The sequence below is a fragment of the Staurois parvus genome, unplaced genomic scaffold (genome assembly GCF_062004578.1).
Source record: "Staurois parvus isolate SC_StPar_1 unplaced genomic scaffold, SC_StPar_1.0 ptg000108l, whole genome shotgun sequence".
In the NCBI taxonomy this organism is placed as follows: Eukaryota; Metazoa; Chordata; class Amphibia; order Anura; family Ranidae; genus Staurois; species Staurois parvus.
This window is the reverse complement of record NW_028317904.1, coordinates 262782-282599: the sequence shown is the minus strand read 5'-3', so window position 1 is coordinate 282599 and position 19818 is coordinate 262782. Positions and strand designations below refer to the sequence as shown.

Here is a 19818-nt window from a genome sequence, read left to right as displayed (position 1 = left end):
ATACCATGCCCATTATGGACAAGAGCTCCCCCATGCTCCTTTGTATTCACATAGCTGAAGAAGGTATTTAATACATTTGCCTTTTCTTTGTCTCCAGTCACCCACTCTAGATAATTTTGTAAAGGGCTTATATGCTCGGACCGGACCTTTTTACTATTAATATATTTGAAGAATTTTTGGGGGTTGGTTCTGCTGTCTTTTGCAATCTGTCGTTCGTTTTCAGTTTTTGCGGCCTTTATTTCCTTTTTGCATATTCTGTTATATTCTTTGTAATGCTTAAACGATGATAGTGTTCCTTCATTTTTATATTTAATAAAAGCTCTTTTCTTATTATCTATAGCTTTTTTAACTTTGTCCGTAAGCCACATAGGTTTGATTTTTAGCCTTTTAAATTTGTTGCCCATGGGAATATATTTTGCAAGGTGTTCACATACAGTCTTTTTGAAGAACTCCAATTTCTGTGTTGTGTTCATTGATGCCAATATTCCCTCCCAGTCTAAGTCTTGGAGAGCAGCTCTCAGCCTTGGAAAATTATCTCTCTTAAAATTGAGCGGTTTTATTTCTCCCATATGTGCTTGATGTTTACAGCTAACAATAAATTAAATCATGTTATGGTCACTGCTACCCAGATGTTTTTTTTTTTTTTTTGGACATTAGTAATAAGCTCTGCATGGTTTGAGATTACCAGGTCCAGCAGAGCATCATTCCTAGTTATGGCCTCTATGAACTGTACCATAAAATTGTCCTCTAGTAGGTTTAAAAATGTTTGCTCTTTAACTGTCCCTGTAGTACCATTACTCCAGTCAATTTTCGGGTAGTTAATATCCCCCATTATTATCACTTTCCCAGCCCTTTCGATCTGTGCAAGGAGCTGAGACTCCCTCATTAACACTGGGAGGCCTATAACAAACTCCAATAATTACCTTTGTAGTACACACCTCCATGTGCAGTTCCACCCATAATGCTTCAGCCTCATCACACTCTCCATCAACTAGGTCCTCTTTCACACTAGCTCTGAGATCACTTCTCACATAGAGACAGACACCAACACCTTTCCCATTTACCATGTCTCTCCAAAATTGAACATAGCCAGGAATATTAATGGCCCAGTCATGTTAAGAATGAAGCCAAGATTCAGCAATACCAATTAAATCATAGTTATCTTCATGCACCAAAGCTTCCATTTCGCCTATTTTGCTTGGCAGACGTCTGGCATTGGTGAACAAACATTTTAATTCATTGACACCTTGTTCACATGTATCTTGCATATTTTTTATTTTCATACAAATGGTACCAATTCCACTGGTTGTTTGTGACATGAGAACCTTCTTATCATCTGTCATAGCCCTCCCCCCATCTTTCCCCATTCCACCCACCAATAAGGACTGACCTCTGTCTGATCGGTCTACCCTGTTATAATCTAATTTTCCCTCCCCCCTCAATCCTAGTTTACCCAATACACGCCCGGCCAATAGCCAAAAGGCGGCCGGAAAAATGTATTGGGTGGACGCCAAACACTTTTCGCGTTTGCAGAGCAGCGCAATCTGTCACCGGCCGTGTACCTCGGACACGGCCGATGACAGATCTGCTTATCGGCCCCGTTGCCGGTACCATGTGACCTGCTGTGACCAATCACAGCAGGTCACATGACAGCTGTATACAATGGATGGCTTCATTCATGCCATCCATTGTATACTACTGTCTAGCTGTGAATGGTCACAACTAATCACATGCACATGCCATGTGATTAGCTGTGGCCAAATCACAGCTAAACACAAAAAAAAAAAAACCCTGAATGAATCGATGTCATTCAGGTAAATGCTTGCTTATAGCAAAGTGATTCTTTGCTATAACCAAATTGTGTAAAAAAAAAAAAAAAAAAATACTGATCACTTCCCCAAAGTAGTACAATAGACATGTAGCAGAATACATTTTGGCCTAAATTTATGACGAACAATTATTTATTTGCAAACTTTTATAACAGAAACAAAGAAAAACATGTTTTTCTGTCTTTTTTTGATAATTTAGCAAAAAATAAAATCCCCGGCGGTGATTAAATACCACCAAAAGAAAGCTCTAGTTGTGTGAAGAAAATGATAAAATTTTAGTTTGGGTACAATGTTGTATGACCGCGCAATTGTCATTCAAAGTGTGAGAGCGCTGAAACCTGGAAAATGGCCTGGGCAGGAAGGTGTAAAATTGCCCGGTAATCAAATGGTTAAATACTCCTCCAGCCTTCCCATAAACCTCTCCCCCAGCACAGCAGACCCCCTTCCATTAATGTGCAAACCATCTATAGCATATAGTTTGCACCCCAATGAAAAGTCTGCCCAGTGCTCTAGAAACCAACATTCTTCCCTCTTACACCAGGTCTTCAGCCATGCATTCAGTCCTCTAATCTTCCCCTGTCTTTCCTGAGTTGTGCATGGCACAGGTAATATTTCAGAGAATATCAGCTTGGAGGTCCTTCCCTTCAACTTACAGCCTAGTTCTTTAAATTGATTCTTAAGGAGCTTCTACCTTCCATGTATTTTGTCATTGTTTCCAACATGAACCAAGACAGCTGGGTCATGCCCAGCCCCTCCCAGTAATTTATCAACCTGGTCCACCACATGCCGCAGGGAGACAGCAAACCATTCGGTTGAGGCGATCCTGGCGACAAATTATTTTATCAGTCCTTCTGATTATAGAATCCCCTACTACCACCAGCTGTCTAGCCCTTCCTGCACTACCCTCACCACCTCTCCCAGATGGTCTGCCCTCCCGGCTGTTAGGGATAGCAGTGACATCCAGGGCTGCCACCCCTGAGCTTGCCACCATGACATCTTCACCCAACTTGGCAAATCTGTTTGGATGCACAAACCCAGGGCCAGCCTTCCTTTTCTGTGAGCTCCTATCACTCCCTCTCCTTACAGTAACCCATATTCCTACCTAATAATCCTGATTAGCCCCTCCGCCCTCCACATCAATCCCATTAGCTACCTGCTCAGAGAGCAGTAGTCCCCTTTCAAGGTTGACGGTTCTGCCCAGTGTTGCAACATGCTCCTCCAGATCTCTAATGCGAGTTTCCAGAAGGGCAACCCGCTCACATCTGTCGCAGTGGTATCCATCCTGGAGCTGTTGCTCCACTGCTGCATACATGCGGCACACTGTACACTGCACAAAACCTTCCACCCTGCTAGCACACATTATCCAAGTTACAATATTAACAGGAAATATCAGTTGTCACTTAAAGGTTAGTAGACTCCTGTTTTCCACTACGGGTTTTTTAATTCCACTTATCAAATGTCCACTTAGTCAAAGGTCTAGCAAGCAAAATACAGGCAAGCTCAAAAATGAGCAATCTCTGAGTGAGCTCTACAGCAAGTTAATATAGGACCTGTATCAACTGTGACCAATTATCCCCTCCCCTTAATTAGCAGCCTGAAGGAAGACAAGGAAAGGAAGAAAAAAAAATGCTATATAAAAAGTGACAGAAAAAGTGATTTAAAAAAGTAAAAGCTTTTAGCAAGACCCAAAGAAGAAAATAAAACTACAAGCACCAGCAATCACCAGCAGTCAAAAGTAAAACTTTTTGACTCTCCACTCAAATTTCCCACTCTTTTTACTATCAGCCAGCAAAAAATGCCAAAAGTGTTATGTCAGAATGCCACAACGCAGTTATAGCACAGGGTACCCGTATTTTTTTGCCTACAGTTTCAAAAAGACTTCTATTATGTCCTGCTTTTTTGGTGCATTTTCTGAAAGTGTGCCGAGTCCAATAATAGCTAATTTCCATGAATGCTGCTGCTAACTTCAATTGTGTTCCCCAATACAATTGAAATAGATAAAGTGATGTAGCGCTGCTAATAAATATATATCAATCCGTCATAATAGACAGCCAAAGTGAATACACTGTGCTCAGACTAATAAAGTGAATAAATAAATACAAATATCATACATTAATCCAAAAAATGTAGATAAATGCTGAAGTGCTTCAAATGCATTTGTGTATAAGTTCATGTATTTCCAAATGTCACACGATCCAACACCATAGATGCAAATCCGTGATAAATGTGAATTTCATGCATTAATTGGTACCACTTCTGTGCTCTCAGAACTCTCACCTCCAACACATGTAAAAACTGTGTATTTTTAATGAGACATCTCCACAGTAGATCACTATCTCCTTTAGCCAATAGGGGCTGTCCACTCCCCCCATGGAATGGATTCTTTTAAGGTGGTATTAGAGATCCTCCGTTCCATCGGATACCAGTAACATTCAGTTAAAATTAGATGCACTTTTCAGATAGGAGAACAATCCTATTACCGTATTTGCCGGCGTATAAGACGACTGGGCGTATAAGACGACCCCCCTACTTTTCCTGCTAAAATTTAGTGTTTGAGCTATACTCGCCGTATAAGACTACCCCTCTTCCAATGCACACCAGTGGCAGGAATAGTGCCCCATCATTGGTATCAGTGGCAGGAATAGTGCCCCATCATTGGTATCAGTGGCAGGAATAGTGCCCCATCATTGGCATTAGTGGCAGGAATAGTGCCCCATCATTAGTATCAGTGGGGGGAATAGTGCCCCATCATTGGTATCAGTGGCAGGAATAGTGCCCCATCATTAGTATCAGTGGGGGGAATAGTGCCCCATCATTGGTATCAGTGGGGGGAATAGTGCCCCATCATTGGTGTCAGTGGGAGGAATGGTGTCCCAACATTGGTGTCAGTGGGAGGAATGGTGTCCCATAATTGGTGTCAGTGGGGGGTGGAATAGTGCCCCATCATTGGTGTCAGTGGGGGGGGGGAATAGTGCCCCATCGTTGATGTCAGTGGGGGGGAGGAATAGTGCCCCATCGTTGGTGTCAGTGGGGGGGAGGAATAGTGCCCCATCGTTGGTGTCAGTAGGGGGGAGGAATAGTGCCCCATCGTTGGTGTCAGTGGGAGGAATAGTGCCCCATCGTTGGTGTCAGTGGGAGGAATAGTGCCCCATCATTGGTATCAGTGGGAGGAATAGTGCTCCATCATTGGTATCAGTGACACCAATGATGGGGCACTATTCCTCCCACTGACACTTGCTGACCCTGTTCTCGTATGGTGCTGCTGCAGCCAGCATATGTGGTTGCAGCAGCACCTCTACACTGACCACTTACCTGCTGGTCCTGCACTCGATTTTCGCGGGGCTGCTCGGCTCCACCCCCTCGCCGGTGATTGGCCGCCTGTGTGCCTTTCCTGAGCTACAGTTCTGGCGGCCAATCACTGGTGAGGAGGCGGAGCCGAGCAGCCGCACGAACATCCAGTGGCCGAACTGAAGGCGCAGCCGCGCTTCCTGGACCGGATCGTCGTGGGACCGGAACCAGGTAAGAAACAGCCGCTGCCCACCCCTGTACTTAGTGTCCCTTCCATTGGGGGAAAAAGTGTCAGTATGCCGTATACCGGCGTATAAGACGACCCCCGACTTTTGAGAAGATTTTCAAGGGGTAAAAAGTCGTCTTATACGCCGGCAAATACGGTACTTCCTTAATCTGCCTCCGCCCACGCCCCTATAGGACTCTATAGGAAATCGCAGGTAACGCACACATAAAACATGGGTACCCTACACTGCACCCATACTTGGGCCAAACTGCAGCAGTGCAATGTGTAAGAAGCATACAAAATAAAAATAAGAGCAGAACATTTAGAAAGTAATGAAAACCACATAACAAAAAAATGGCGACAGAAGAATGCTGCCGACCACTGCAGCTAGAACAGGTCGCTAGCCGCGCGCACTCCCAGAAAGCTGTGGGACGTGATGATGTCATCTGTTGGCAGGACGCGGGCGGATTGGCAGTGGAGCTTCTTGAGTGCTAGTGACTTCTGCATGCTCTTTTTACTCAGTAGACTGGCACCGATTAAAGAAAATACATTACTGGTGGTGAGCACAATCTATTTTGCTAGATTGAGGAATTTTTCGCAATTTTCCTGCGGCACCCCAGTTGATTAAAAAAAACAAAAGTTGGGAGTGTGGGTGAAAGTGTTAGGGATAGGTGAAACTTGGGACGACATAGGAGTTTAAATCTGATGTCCTGTGCTGAGTTTGTCACTTAAAGGAAACATACTGAGCTGAGTAAACTGTGAAACTTGTTTTTTCAGACGGAGGTCAGTAATGGAAATTTTTCATATAAGCAAACTCTTCCTGATCAGATTTATTTTTCACTAGCCAACTACATAGAAAATAAGTTCCTACAGCTTTGTGCATTTGTTTGCATGCTATCATTTTGAGGCAAAAACATTAAAGATGACCGCCCGTCAACTTTAAAATTAACATGCCCTTGCATACTAAGTGTCTACTGGTCATTTAAGCCCAGTACAAACATATAGAAAGTCGACTGGCTCTACTTTCTGTACAAGTGTATTGCTGCCTTTTCGACAGAAGCCAGGTTAACAACCAGCTTCTCTCAAACAGTTTAGCTGGAAAAGCAGCATTAGATTAGTGCTGGCAGCCATTTGTGGCAAGTGCTGATCTGTGTATTCTGGCACGCATTGTTGTGATGCAGGGATCTGTCAGTTTTTTAATTTGACTTGATGGTTGAATGAAAAAAAAAAAAACTGAACGTGTGCACCCAGCTTTAATTTAGGGAGAAATAACAAAGAGGAATGCTTGCTTTTATTACTCACACCTTCAGGCTTCCTTCTTGCCTGTGTCAGTATATACGACCAGTCCCATGAAACCCCTTCTTTTATCTGGTTGTGTGGCTTCTCTCTCGCTAACGTCAAGGGCCTACCCACATTCCTGAACAGAAGTGGAGAAGAACTCTGGCTGCCTGGACAGTGAGGAGCAAGGTAAGTATTGTTCTTTGTTATATCATTCTAGACTTAATGAGCTGAACTGTTAATATACAGGGAGGAGGGGGGGCATTCAAATGTTATTTTTATAAGGTGACTTGAACTTGGCTTCAGTTTTCCTGTGTGAACTAAATCTAGCTGAGTTTCTTGGTGTCAGTCATTTTATTGATTTATTGTGTGCACTCATATTATCTAAGCCACAAGGGCCAATCAACCAGTCAAAGTTTTGCCGTGCAAGAGTAGTAAGTTGTTTCTGTCCCGAGATTTCAATTTTGTAGAATTAGTAATTTTTTTTAAAAGTATAGTATTAGTAGTAGAGGTAGGCTTTTCTTTCTAATTACAGTGCTTTGAGTATTTTAAAAAGCAGTAAAAAGCCTCTACCACCATCATCTTCCAGAAAAAAGGTGCACTTCACACACTCACTACGAAGATATAGTTACAGGAAAAACACAGCAGTATAAGCTCTGACAGGTTTTGCCTATGGATGCTGTGACAGTAGGCAGGTGAAATCACCTGGTTGCATCCTGGATGGACGATACATTTGTCCGAGGTTCAGGCTTTATGGGGATTTGTCCCACTAGAGGGAAGTGCTGAGACCTTCAGCACTGAGGTAATGAGCCCAGCTGAAGGTAGTGGGCTCATTAAGACCTGTATAAAACTTCCCAGAGTGCTTAGGGAGTTGCTCCAACCTGGAACCAGATCTGTGTCTGAACTGACTGGGGAGCTGACATCTTATCTGTGTGCAGAGAGACCAAAGCCTTTGTGGCTAGCCTCCAAGTATTAGCAACTAGGTATAGCAGCAGGCTGTACCTAGTGGGTAGCTAGGTAAAGCTATTGTTGCAGTAAGTAGCCAAGTTGGCCAGGATTTATTTTGATGTTTCTTTTTTTTTTGGTTTACCATTTTCTGTAAATATTGTAAATAAATTGCACCTGTTTGTTTTCACCTCCACTGTTGTGCTGTGCCTGTCTTTTTGTGTTGTGCACCCATCCAGGGAGTCACACACACCCGCTGCCGAGCTAACCCCGTTACAATGCTTAAAGGATTAGTTCACTTTTACAAAAAAAAACTGCCTATTCAGGGGGCACATTATAGTGCATCCAGAAAGTATTCATAGCGCTTAACTTTTGCCACATTTTGTTATGTTACAGCCTTATTCCAAAATGGATTAAATTTATTTTTTTCCTCAACATTCTACACAAAATACCCCATAATGACAACGTGAAAGAAGTTCGTTTTGAAATCTTTGCAATTTATTAAAAATAAAAACCGAAAATAACCACATGTACATAAGTATTCACATCCTTTGCTCAATACTTTGTTGAAGCACCTTTAGTACCAATTACAGCCTCAAGTCGTTTTGAGTATGATGCTACAAGCTTGGCACATCTGTTTTTGAGAAATTTCTTCTTTGCAATACCTCTCAAGCTCCATCAGGTTGAATGGGGAGCGTCGGTGCACAGCCATTTTCAGATCTCTGCAGAGATGTTCAATCGGGTTCAAGTCGGGCTCTGGCTGGGCCACTCCACAATATTCACAGAGTTGGCCTGTAGCCGCTCCTTGGGCTGTGTGCTTAGGGTTGTTGTTATTTTGTACGATGAACCGTCGCCCCAGTCTAAGGTCCAGAGTACTCTGGAACACGTTTTCATCAAGGATGTCTCTGTACATTGCTGCATTAATCTTTCCTTCGATCCTGACTAGTCTACCAGTTCCTGCCTCTGAAAAACATCCCCACAGCATGATGCTGTCACCACTATGCTTCACTGTAGGGATGGTATTGGCCTGGTGGTGAGCGGTGCCTGGTTTCCTCCAGACATGACACTTGGCATTCAGGCCAAAGAGTTAAAACTTTGTTTCATCAGACCAGAGAGTTTTGTTTCTCATGGTCTGAGAGTCCCTCAGGTGCCTTTTGGCAAACTCCAGGCATACTGCCATTTTTTTTTTTTACTGAGGAGTGGCTTCCGTCTGGCCACTCTACCATACAGACCTGATTGGTGGAGTGCTGTAGAGATGGTTGTTCTTCTTTCAGAGTGACCATCGGGTGCTTTGTTACCTCCCTGGCTTAGGCCCTTCTCCCTCGATCGCTCATTTTGGCTGGGCGACCCACTCTAGGAAGATTCCTGGTGGTTCCAAACTTCTTCCATTTACGGATGATGAAGGCCACTGTGCGCATTTGGATCTTCAATGCTGCCGAAAATTTTCTGTGCTTTGATACAATCCTGTCTCGGAGGTCTACGGACAATTTCTTGGACTTCATGGCTTGGTTTGTGCTCTGACATGTACTGTTACCTGTGGGACCTTCTATAGACAGGTTTATGCCTTTCCTAACCATGTCCAATCAACTGAATTTCCCACAGGTGGACTCCAATCAAGTTGTGGAAACATCTCAAGGATGATCAGTGGGAATAGGATGCACCAGAGCTCAATTTTGAGTGTCATGACAAAGGGTGTGAATACTTATGTACATGAGGTTTTTTATTTTTAATAAATTGCAAAGATTCCAAAACAAACTTCTTTCACATTGTCATTATGGGGTATTGTTTGTAGAATGTTGAGGAAAAAAAAATTTCATTCATTTTGGAATAAGGCTGTAACATAACAAAATGTGGCAAAAGTTAAGCGCTGTTTATACTTTCTGGATACACTGTAGATGAAAACAAATTGTACAACTTTGATTATAGTGATACTATATATATTTTGTTATTTATAAATAACAAACATGTTATACTTAACTGAATTGTGCAGTGGTTTTGCACAGAGCAGCCTGGATCCTCCTCTTCTCAGGTCCCCCCGCCAGCGCTCCTTGCCCCTCCAGTGCTCCTTGCCTCTCCTTCCTGTCAGGTGCCCCCATAGAAAACAGCTTGCTATGGGGTCACCCAAGTAGGCATTCTCCCAAGCCGCTGCATTCACACACACAACCGCAGTTCGGCCCCTCCCCTGCCCCCTTCCTCTTCTGATTGACTCACTGGCTGTGATTGACAGCAGAGGGAGCCATTGGCCCCAGCCAATCAGGAGTGAGAGTTCCCGGAGAACGGAGGCACTCATGGACATCGCTTTATCAAGAGGGGTCTCAGGTAAGTGTTATGGGGACTGCTACACACAGAAAGTTTTCTGTGCATGAAGGTAAAAAAACATTGAGATTTCAGAACCACTTTAAGCTAGACAATGCCCTTACTTTTAGTGTAGACCATTTATGTACACAGATGGCATCATCCCATCCTGCCTTGTTGCTAGGATATTGCTAAGACACTCCCAGGTGTTACTGCTCACCCCCACCTTTACAGGAGCAAGTTCCCCTTGGTGGCCCACTGATCCACAATACTTTATGTACATATCAAGAGCCCCAACCCTTTGCTGGCTGTGTGTCTCTGTGTAAGGAAGTAAGAGTAAGCTGTCTCCACATTTGTTTCTTTGAAAATACGTTTGCTGTTACAGTTGTGATTTTATTTTACTACATGTATTTATCTAAGACCAACAGTTTGCGCAGCACTTATAGTGCCACCTCCCCCTCCCTCCCCCTCTCTGTTGGGGTCCCCCAAGGCTCTGTCCTTGGACCCCTTCTCTTCTCCATCTACACCTCCTCCCTGGGCAAACTCATACAATCTCACGGCTTCAACTATCACCTCTATGCTGACGACACCCAAATCTACCTCTCCACCCCTCACCTCACCCCCACTATCTCCGCCCGCATCACTCACCTCCTAAATGACATCTCAGACTGGATGTCGCTACATTTCCTCAAGCTCAACCTCAAGCTCAACCTCAAGCTTTCCCCCTGCCAACACCCCCCCCCCATCCTATCCATCATCACCAACAACTCCACTATCACTCCCGCCCCGCAAGCCAAAGTCCTTGGCGTCATTCTTGACGCGAACCTCTCCCTCCAACCGCATGTCAAATCACTCACAAACACATGCAGGCTCCATCTTCGCAACATTGCCAAGATACGCTCCTTCCTCACCCCAGACACCACCAAACTTCTAGTACACTCCCTCATCATCTCACGCCTTGACTACTGTAACTCCCTCCTCACTGGCCTACCCAAGTGCAGGCTCTCCCCGCTCCAGACCATCCTGAACTCAGCTGCCAGACTCATCCACCTCACCACCCGCTCCACCTCTGCCACCCCCCTCTGCCTCTCCCTCCACTGGCTCCCGATTGCCCAACGCATCAAATTTAAACTCCTAACCCTGACCTACAAAGCCGTTCACAACACTGCCCCTGACTATCTCACCAACCTGATCACCAAGTACCACCCTACCCGTACCCTTCGCTCCTCACAGGACCTCCTTCTATCCTGCTCCCTGGTCTCCTCCTCCTATGCACGACTGCAGGACTTCTCCAGGTCCTCCCCCATCCTCTGGAACTCACTGCCCCAATCCTTCCCTATTCACATTCAGGCGCTCCCTCAAAACCCATCTCTTCAGGGAAGCCTACCCCACCCTCACCTAACGGCCATCCTCCCTCATTCCTCCCACCACTTCATCCCCCTCAGCCACTTCCTACTGTACCACTACCCCCTCCCTCCTAGATTGTAAGCTCGTAAGAGTAGGGCCCTCTTACCCCTCGTACGTTGTTTGTTGTTGTTGTACTGTGCCATGTATTGTCCCCCCTATTGTACAGCGCTGAGCAAACCCTTTGGCGCTATATAAACTCGTAGTAATAATAATAATAATAATAATATTGTATGTTCACATCAGTCCCTGTCCTCAGGAAAAGGTCTTATTTCACATACATGCATATACACACACACTCACACACTGGGGCTAATTTAAACAAGAGACAATTACCCTACCAGCATGTCCTTTGAGTATGGGGGAAACTCTCAGGAAGACTGGCTCTGAGGAAGACGGAACTGTCCCTCGAAACTCGTAAGCCATCTGAGGATCTTCTCGAGTTTTTGAAGTTGACCTGGTCATTTTGAGATATTTTGGTGTTTCTACTAAAGTTTTATACTCGGGTAATGCACTAGGCTGGTGCGTCCTTTCTTCCTTTTGTCTTTCAGTCTACATTTGGGTCCCCCCCCCCCGACTATTAGAGGGCAGCAAGGCCTGTGCGGCAGATAGATGCCTAAAGAGCTGTACTGTTCACATCATCCCACAACTCTTGAGTGCAGGGGACTTTCTCTGTTTTCTCCTTTGGTACCCAGAGGAGACCCACCAAGCATAAGGAGAACATGCAAACTCCATGCAAGTAGTGCCCTTTCTGGATTTCAAATCATAGACCTTAATGTTGCAAGGCAGGAGTGTTAACTACTAAACCAATGTGCTGCCCTATATTTCATAGCTGACAGGTTCCCTTCAATGATGACACTGCAGAATACCCTAAAACCTTCATTATTGGACAAACCAAGCACTGTCTAACTTCTTGCTTTTCTTCTGTACAACACTTTTACACTATCGCTAAAGTACATGTGCTGTTTGCTCCGATTATTCTTACAAGTGAATGACACTAACATTTAGCATCTTGTCCCAACCCCCTCTTTCACTGTCACCACAGTATAAACCACACTCCAGATGCTGCATTTAATTTGCATTCAGCTTCCCCAGAGCCATCACCAGCAGCAATTAAAGCAATCCGATATTCCTCCCATGGAGTTTTATCTTTTAATGAACAGACATTAAATGCTTGAAAAGTAATAGAACTTTTTCATGGCTTCTGCCTGCATCCATGAATAGGTATGACCTACGTCTGTGTTTGTTTTAGAAGTGATTTCATGTGTCGCACCTGAGGAGTGCTCAGGTGTTCTTTGGGAGTGAGTGAGTTCACATACAGGTTGCACTTCTGCTTTTTTGGTGTTTTTCTTCAGAGCCCAGTCTGGCAGAGAAAGTTGTTCACTTTTAACCATGGAACCGGTGACTGCTTTCTCCTATCCAACTTCTGCAATCTCTATTAATTGAGCTTAGTCAGTGAGCGGCACAAGACTTCTTTGTGCTCTGTTTCCCCAATTGTTTCAGGAGAGGGGAACTATTTAAAAATGAATTGTGTATTTATTATGTATTTTGTGAGCTGGATGACAGATTTTCTTTTACTCAGGGCTCTAACAAAGGCTATTCAGTGGTAAATTGCCAATCTTACAATCCCTGTTAGTTCCCATTGCTTTAAAAGATAAATGGTATGAACAATTGTGCTTTTGGTTTAAAGCCAGACTGTATAAAATTCCCCCTAAAAGCTAAATGAAGCTTTGAAGTGTATTCACTAAAGTTACTGTGATAAGAACTTTACCAGTTGTTTGTGTGTGTGTATATGCTCTGCTCAAAACAATTAAAGGAACACTTTTTAATCAAAGTATAGCATGAAGTCAATTAAACTCCTGGGATATTGATGTGTCAGTTAAGTAGCAGAGGAGGTTGTTAATCAGTTTCAGCTGCTTTGGTGTTAATGAAATTAACAACAGGTGCACTAGATGGGCAACAATGAGACAACCCCCAAAACAGGAATGGTTTTACAGGTGGTGGCCACTGACATATTTTTCCCTACTCATCGTTTCTGACTGTTTTTCACTAGTTTTGCATTTGGCTAGGGTCAGTGTCACTACTGGTAGCATGAGGCGATACCTGAACCCTACAGAGGTTGCACAGATAGTCCAACTCCTCCAGGATGACACTCAATACCTGCCATTGCCAGAAGGTTTGCTGTGTCTCCCAGCACAGTCTCAAGAGCATGGAGGAGATTCCAGGAGACTGGTAGTTACTCTAGGAGAGCTGGACAGGGCCGTAGAAGGTCCTTAACTCATCAACAGGACCAGTATCTGCTCCTTTGTGCAAGGAGGAACAGGATGACCTCCAGCAGGCAATTGGTGTGAATGTCTCTGATCAAAAAATGAGAAACATACTTCATGAGGGTTGCCAGAGGGCCCAACGTCCTCTAGTGGGCCCTGTGCTCACTGCCTTGCATCATAGAGCTCAATTGGCATTTGCCATTTTACAGCAGAATTGGCAGATCTGCCACTGGCGCCCTGTGCTTTTCACAGATGAGAGCAGGTTCACCCTGAGCACATGTGGCAACCGTGAAAGGGTCTGGAGAAGCCGTGGAGAACCTTATGCTGCCTGCAACATTGTTCATCATGACCATTTTGGTGGTGGGTCAGTGCTGGTCTGGGGAGGCATATCCATGGAGGGACCCACAGACTTGTACAGGCTAGACAATGGCACCCTGACTGCCATTAGGTATTGGGATGAAATCCTTGGACCCATTGTCAGACCCTACACTGGTGCAGTGGGTCCTGGGTTCCTCCTGGTGCATGGCAATGCCCGGCCTCATGTGGTGAGAGTATGCAAGTAGTTCGTGGAGGATGAAGGAATTAATAACATTGAATGGCCCCCACACTCGCCTGCCCTAAATCCAATAAAACACCTCTAGGATATCATGTTTCAGTCCATCCGACGCCACCAGGTTGCACTTCAGACTGTCCAGGAGCTCAGGGATGACCTGGTCTAAATCTGGGAGGAAATACCCCAGGACACCATCCGTTGTCTCATTAGGAGCATGCCCTGACATTGTTAGGCATGCATACAAGCACGTGGGGGCCATACAAACTACTGAGTACCATTTTGAGTTGCTTCAATGAAATTTCAACAAAATGGACTAGCCTGCTTCATCATTATTTTACTTTGATTTTCGGAGTGTCTTTGAAGTCAGTTCTCTGTAGGTTTATCACTTTCATTTCCATCAAACGATGGGGCATCCTTACATTTCTAACACATTGCCCAGTCCATATCAGTATAGATATCCAGCATGATATTTTCCCCATTGAGATCTGATGTATATACAGTGGGGATCGAAAGTTTGGGCACCCCAGCTAAAAATTTGTATTAATGTGCATAAAGAAGCCAAAGAAAGATGGAAAAATCTCCAAAAGGCATCAAATTACAGATTAGACATTCTTATAATATGTCAACAAAAGTTAGATTTTATTTCCATCATCTACACTTACAAAATGACAGAAAACAAAAAAAATGGCATCTGCAAAAGTTTGGGCACCCTGCAGAGTTAATATCTTGTACAGCCCCCTTTGGCAAGTATCACAGCTTGTAAACGCTTTTTGTAGCCAGCCAAGAGTCTTTCAATTCTTGTTTGAGGTATCTTTGCCCATTCTTCCTTACAAAAGTCTTCCAGTTCTTTGAGATTTCTGGGCTGTCTGTCACGCACTGCTCTTTTAAGGTCTATCCATAGATTTTCAATTATGTTGAGGTCAGGAGATTGTGAAGGCCATGGCAAAACCTTCAGTTTACGCCTCTTGATGTAATCCCCCGTGGATTTCGAGGTGTGTTTAGGATCATTATCCATTTGTAGAAGCCATCCTCTCTTTAACTTCAGCTTTTTCACAGATGGCATCAAGTTACCATCCAAAATTTGCTTAAATTTTTTGAATCCATTTTTCCTTCTACTCGTGAGATGTTCCCTGTGCCACTGGCTGCAACTCAACCCCAAAGCATGATTGATCCAACCCCATGCTTAACAGTTGGACAGAGGTTCTTTTCATTAAATTCTGTGCCCCTTCTTCTCCAAACGTACCTTTGCTCATTCCGGCCAAAAAATTCAATTTTAACCTCATCGGTCCACAGAACCTGTTTCCAAAATGCATCAGGCTTGTCTATATGTTCATTTGCAAAGTTCAAACAATGATTTTTGTGGTGAGGACGTAGAAGAGATTTTCTTCTGATGACTCTTCCATGAAGACCATATTTGTACAAGTATCTCTTTATAGTGGAATAGTGTACCGCAACTCCAGTGTCTGCCAGATCTTTCTGGAGGGATCGTGCAGTCAAACGTGGGTTTTGAATTTTTTTTCTCACAATCCTGCGAGCTGTTCTGTCTGATATTTTTCTTGGTCTTCCAGATGTTGCTTTAACTTTCACTGTTCCTGATGACTGCTATTTCTTAATTACATTCCGAACAGAGGATATTGACATCTGAAAACGCTTTGCTATCTTCTTATAGCCTTCTCCAGCTTTGTGAGCGTCAACTATTTTCAGTTTCAGTTTTCTAGACAACTGCTTAGAAGAACCCATGGTGCTGATTGTTGGGGCAAGGTCAGATGAGTCTGGGCATTTAAAACCTTTGAGATTGACATAACCTGGTCTTCCATGACGATGATTGAGAACAATCCATGACACTGGCAGGTCTCAGCTTTGCAAAGGGGGCAGTGCATGCTATAAATTCTGCAGGGTGCCCAAACTTTTGCAGACGCCATTTTTTTGTTTTCTGTTATTTTGAAAGTGTAAATGATGGAAATAAAATCTAAGTTTTGTTGACATATTATAAGAATGTCTAATCTGTAATTTGATGCCTTTTGGAGATTTTTCCATCTTTCCTTGGCTTCTTTATGCACATTAATACAAATTTTTAGCTGGGGTGCCCAAACTTTCGATCCCCACTGTATCTCTTTCTTTGTGTCATATTAAATTTTTTTGATCTGAATCATTTAAGTGTGACAAATATGGAAAAAAAAATTAAAAATAAAAAAGGGAAGGGGCAAATACTTTTTCACAGTACTGTATATTAAAAACAAAAGTGGAGACCATCTAAGAGTATTAGTAGATGAACAAGAAAAATGAGATCAATGTATGCAGCTCACCTTGGTGAGTGGCCGAGAAAACACCAATTTGTGTCCCAGCTCACCAGCTTACGTAGCAGGAATACACAGCCAACTTCCAATCGGTGTTGAACAACACATCCCAAGATTGGGTGTATCATTCTCAGCAACAGTGCTGTTGGGTATTTAGAGTCCACACAGTGCAGAGTAAGGAGGTGGATCACAATACCAACAGATAAACAAAATTTACAAATTTAATAAAGTCAGTAATACTCAATGTGTTTCAGGGGGCATGCATTACTCCCTCTTAAGCAGTTAATAGGTAATATAACAAAACATGATCATATATATCCAAAACCATTAAAATGACACACCCCGCTGTGATGGTTTTATCGAGGAATTCCTGATAATTAACCCTGGTTATTCCAAAATACATTTGGGTAAACATGTGGCTGGCAATGTTTTATCAAACAGGAAATGGGGAGAACTCTCAACAACAGGACATAAATATATACAGGTAAATAAATATAACAGGTAAAATAAGTATCGAAGACATCAACATTTTTCTAGGTAAATATATTTCTAAAGGTGCTATTGACAATTGGGGTTGCAATTGACTTAATTCTAATTTAATTTTTGTTTAGTTTCATGGGCAGCACAGTGGCTAAATGGTTAGCACTTCCACATGCCAGTACTATGGTCGTTGGTTCAAATCCCAGCCACGGCATTTCCTGCCTGGAGTTTGCATTTTCTCCTTGTGCCTGTGTGGGTTTCCTCCAGGTACTCCGGTTTCCTTCCACACTCCAAAGACATGCTGGTAGATTAATTGGATCCTGTCTAAATTGTCCCTAGTAGTGCATGTATGAATGTAAATTAGGGACCTTAGATTGTACTCCCCTTGAGCGTTAGGGACTGATATGAATGTACAATGTATATGTAAAGCGCTGTGTAAATTGACGGCGCTATATAAACACCTGAAATAAATAAATCACTGAAAACATGCAGCTGACGAAAATATTTTCATCTGCTGATAATCACAATCAAGCAGCTATTATATTTCACGAAGAAGATAATCATACTTGTCTCTCCACATTACTTATTATTTTGCAGGATCCTATTTATGTACTTGAAAATAACATCCCTATTGACACACAATATTACTTGGAGCAGCAGCTGGCCAAACCCCTGCTGAGAATCTTCGAACCCATACTGGGGGAGTCCAAGGCTGAAACCATACTTTTAAGTGAGTACTATTTGCAGCACTCCATACAGAACAATGTATTAATTGCACAATGGACCTACAAGTGTTTTATTTTAGCAATAAGCCAGATAAAAGCTTCCAGTGCGGAAGTGGAAGTTGAACTGTTGATGCATACATGCTGCTGTATGTCTGATGTACCAATTTACTTAAATGTATTAGATTTGATTTTCTTTTCCGTGAACACACAGTGCAAAGAAGATTAAATGCATACATGGGAACTGATTTTTACAGCTCTGTCTAGCAGAACAGAAGGCCTGCAGTTTGTTTGGGGTAGTTAGGTATTATATACGTGTCTTATCCCTCCCCCAGCCTGTGACTGAACAGTAAAGGGAGAAGCAGTAGACTTATGAGCGTATTTCTCTGTCACTCTGCTCTCTCTTTGGGCCCTTTCACACTATTGTAGTTCTTTTCCTTAAGCACCAAAAAGATGCGTATAGTATTTTAGGTAGCAAAACACACATCTATTGGCATGGTGCATTGAGGTGCCATTTAAAATTAACATCAACGCAGCATGTGATTGGGCCCTTTCAGTCAGCATATTCCTGTATAGCACAAGAGCACTGCAGCACAGCTGATTGACTCCTGTTGCTGCTTTTCCCTCATCTTGTCCAAACTCTGCTGTACAAAATTACATTCAGCTAAACGTGTTCCCGTATATATCTAAAAAACATTACAGACTGTAGATTTCTTTTAAATGGTAGGTGTAAAAAAAAATTCTTATACTAAGTGTGTTGCCGTTTTGGATAGATTAAATATAATTATATAGTTGGTAAAGTTGAATAAAGTCAGTTATTCATCCAATTCAGTGTGTGTGTGTGTGTGTGTGTGTGTGTGTGTGTCACTAACATTTTCAATATCCCTGTACATTGCACATTAGAAACCTAGAAAATGATTTCAGAAATGAAACCTGATTTCAGAAAAAGACTGGTCCATTGAGTCTGCCCATTATTTTTTTTTTGGGGGGGGGGGTTGTTTTTTCATAACTTTTTGAGTATAGATCTATGCTTGTTACAAGCATGTTTTGAAGCTATTACTGTTGACTGGCTCACTACCGCTGCTGGACGTTTACTCCAAGCATCAACTACTCTTTCAGTAAAAAAATACTTTCTGAGATTAGTTTTGAACTTTTCTCCAATTAGTTTAAGGTCATGTCCTCGTGTTCTTGATTTTGGTTTCATGTTGAATATACTGCCCTCCTAAACCTTATTCACCCCCTTGATGTATTTAAAGGGTTTAATCATATCTTCCCTTTCCCTTCTTTTTTCCAGACTGTACATATTAAGTTCCTGAAGTCGCTCTTGATAAGTTTTATCCCCTAGACCTTTCACCATGTTTGTTCCCATCTCTGGACTTGTTCTATCTTATCAATATTTTTATTGTAAATGAGGTCTCCAGAACTGGACACCGTATTCTAAATGAGGTCTAACTAAAGATCTATATAGGGGATTCAGGACCTCCTTCCTCCTGCTAGTGATGCATCCTAGAATTCTATTTGCGTTACCTACTGTCTGGGCTACACACAAGTTTTAGGGCACTGATTCAGTTTCACTATTCCAAAAGTAGAATGCAGCCCAATAGACAGTACTGTGCAAAAGTTGTAGGCAGCTGTGAAAAAATGCTGTAAATTAGGCATGCTTTGGGAAATAGAAGTGTTTATTTTTATCAATTAACAAAATGGACAGTAAATTATCAGAAGAGAGATCCAAATTAAATCAATATTTGGTGTGACTACCCTTTGGCTTCAAGGGCACAATGCTTCTACACACAGTTTTTGAAGGAACTCTGCAGGTAGGTTGTTCCAAACATGTTGGAGAACTAACCACACATATTCTGTGGATGTAGGCTGCATCAAATCTATGTCTCTTCATGTAATCACAGACTCAATATTGAGATCAGGGCTCTGTGGGAGTCAAACCATCACTTCCAGGACTCCTTGTTCTTTTGCGCTGAAGATAGTTCTTAATGCCATTGGCTGTATGTTTGGGGTGATTGTCCTGCTGCAGAATAAATTTGGGCCCAATCACGCCTCCTTGATGGCATGGTGGATAAGTATCTTCGTGTATTTCCCAGCATTTCCCAAGTATTGATCCTGACCAAATCTCCAACTCCATTTGCAGAAATGCAGCCTCAGGTTTGCAAGAATCCTCTACCATGCTTCACTGTTACCTGCAGAAACTAATTTATTTTACCGCTCTCCAGCCAACAAAC

The 19818-nt window shown here is 42.9% G+C and overlaps 1 protein-coding gene across 1 annotated transcript in view; it reads left to right on the top strand.

Moving 5' to 3' along the window:
* POLD1 (DNA polymerase delta 1, catalytic subunit) overlaps window positions 1–19818 on the top strand; it is a 224719-nt gene that overhangs the window by 141209 nt on the left and 63692 nt on the right. Inside the window, exon 23 of the mRNA XM_089671586.1 lies at window positions 17460–17592. Coding sequence (XP_089527712.1) covers window positions 17460–17592 — 133 coding nt within the window. The remainder of the gene's footprint in view (window positions 1–17459; window positions 17593–19818) is intronic.